Source organism: Conger conger, chromosome 3 (genome assembly GCF_963514075.1).
Source record: "Conger conger chromosome 3, fConCon1.1, whole genome shotgun sequence".
In the NCBI taxonomy this organism is placed as follows: domain Eukaryota; kingdom Metazoa; phylum Chordata; class Actinopteri; order Anguilliformes; family Congridae; genus Conger; species Conger conger.
In genome coordinates, this window is record NC_083762.1 from 205,001 (window position 1) to 207,500 (window position 2,500).

Consider the following 2,500-nt stretch of genomic DNA (forward strand, 5'->3'; position numbering starts at 1 on the left):
GTGAGTGAATGGGTGTGCATTACATTACATTATTGACATTTGGCAGACACTCTTATCCAGAGCGATGTACAGTTGATTAGACTAAGCAGGAGACAATCCTCCCCTGGAACAATGCAGGGTTAAGGGCCTTGCTCAAGGGCCCAATGGCTGTGCGGATCTTATTGTGGCTACACCTTGCTTGTCCCTGTCATTTACCTTAACCACGACGCTACAGGCTGCCCTGTGTGTGCGTGTGCATGCGCGTGTGAGTGAGTGTATGGGTGTGCGTAGCGTGTGTGTGTGTGTGTGTGTGTGTGTGTGAATGAGTGTGTGTGTGTGAGTGAGTGAGTATAGTGTCTGTGTGTGTGTGTACACTCACACACACACACATATACACGCATAGTGTGTGTGTGTGAGTGAGTGTGTGAGTGTGTTGACTCAGACAGGGACAGAGTGTTAAAATGGGGGAGGGCTCTTACCTGCAGGAGGGGGTGGGGGGGCGGGGCCACAGCGCAGCAGGTATGAGTGGGCAGAGTTTGGGGAGAACTGGTTGTCAGGGAGAGGGTGTGGCTCCAACACAGTGTGGGCGGAGCCGGGCTCCAGCAGGGGCACCTGGCACTCCCTGAGTGGGGGGGCGGGGCCAGAGTGGGTGGAGCCACAGGAGGGGGGGCCGCAGGGGGGAGGGGGGGCTGGGGGCAGGAGGCTGGAGGCTGGCGTGGGAGGGAGGGGCCGACCTGGGGGAGACAGGAGGGAGCGACAGGTTAGAGTACACACCTACACACACCTACACACCTACACACCTACACACCTACACACACTCACACATACACACCTACACACACACACTCACACACACACAAACACACACACACCTACAAACACCCACACACACCTACACACACACACACACACACTCACACATACACCTACACACACACACTCACACATACACCTACACACACAGACACACACACACACACAAACACACACACCTACACACACACACACACACACACACACACACACACACACACACCTACACACACACACACACACCTACACACACACATACCCCCCCACACACTCACACACACACACACACCTACACACACACCTACACACGCCCACTCACACCTACACACGCCAACACACGCACACACTCTCACACCTACACACACACCTACACACACCCACTCACACCTACACACACACACTCACACACACACACACACACACAAACACACACACCTACACACACACACGCACACACCTACACACACACACCTACACACACACATACCCCCCCACACACTCACACACACACACACACACCTACACACACACACACACACCTACACACACACCTACACACGCACACTCACACTCACACCTACACACGCCAACACACGCACACACTCTCACACCTACACACACACCTACACACACCCACTCACACCTACACACACACACTTACACACACTCACACACACTCACACACACACACACAGCCAGGAGACCCACCGCCTAGAAAACTGCATGAATAAGGACTAGAATTCACGACAACAACAATAATAATAATCACATTATTTATTATTATTCCTTTATTTATTACACCAACATAACCTAACAACAATTATAATAACAAAAAAACCCCAGCAAGAACAGCAATAACAAACAACAATAAAAATCTGAAAAAGTGCCCAGTCACCCTGCTGCTGAAGGTGGGGTGCAGTGGAAAAGGCACATTATGATACCAAATAAAACTGAAATATAATAAAGGAAATAAAATAAAGAAATCATGTTCATGTTTCGCTGTTTTGTCTCTTTGTATTCCACCGCCAGGAAATATAAAAAGTGCGGAAATGGCCGCTGAAATCAATGAGTGAATATTGTTAACTAAAAGCCCAAAAGGGCTCGAACCACCCATCCTGGAAACGGCTATGTGAGTCTGACATTTACTTTTACATTTACTGATTTCTCCAGAGGAAGACAGAGCTGAGGAAGGGGAACCCTGTGTCTGTGTGTGTGTGTGAGTGTGTTTCTGTGTGTGAGTGTGTGTGTCTGTGTGTGTGTGTGCGAGCGTGTGTGTGCATGTGTGTCCGTGTGTGTGTGTGTGTCTGTCTGTGTGTGTGTGAGAATGTGTGTCTGTGTGTGTGTGTCTGTGTGTGTGCGTGTGTGTCTCTGTGTGTGTGTCTGTCTGTCTGTGTGTGTGTGAGAGTGTGTGTTTGTGTGTGTGTCGCTGTGTGTGTGTGAGTGTGAGTGTGTGTGTGTGAGAGTGTGTGTTTGTGTGTGTGTGTGTTTGTGAGTGTGTCTCTGTGTGTCTGTCTGTGTGTGAGTGAGAGTGTGTGTTTCTGTGTCTGTGTGTGTGTGTGTGCGAGTGTGAGTGCGTGTGTGTGTGTGTGTGTGTGTGAGAGTGTGTGTTTATGTGTGTGTGTGTTTGTGAGTGTGTCTCTGTGTGTCTGTCTGTGTGTGAGTGAGAGTGTGTGTTTCTGTGTCTGTGTGTGTGTGAGTGTGTGTGTCT

At 50.0% G+C, this 2,500-nt stretch overlaps 1 protein-coding gene across 1 annotated transcript in view; it reads right to left on the reverse strand.

The window, feature by feature from the left end:
• The window catches only part of LOC133123897 (teneurin-2-like), a 171,703-nt gene that overhangs the window by 70,795 nt on the left and 98,408 nt on the right, over window positions 1–2,500 (reverse strand). Inside the window, exon 3 of the mRNA XM_061234602.1 lies at window positions 459–713. Coding sequence (XP_061090586.1) covers window positions 459–713 — 255 coding nt within the window. The remainder of the gene's footprint in view (window positions 1–458; window positions 714–2,500) is intronic.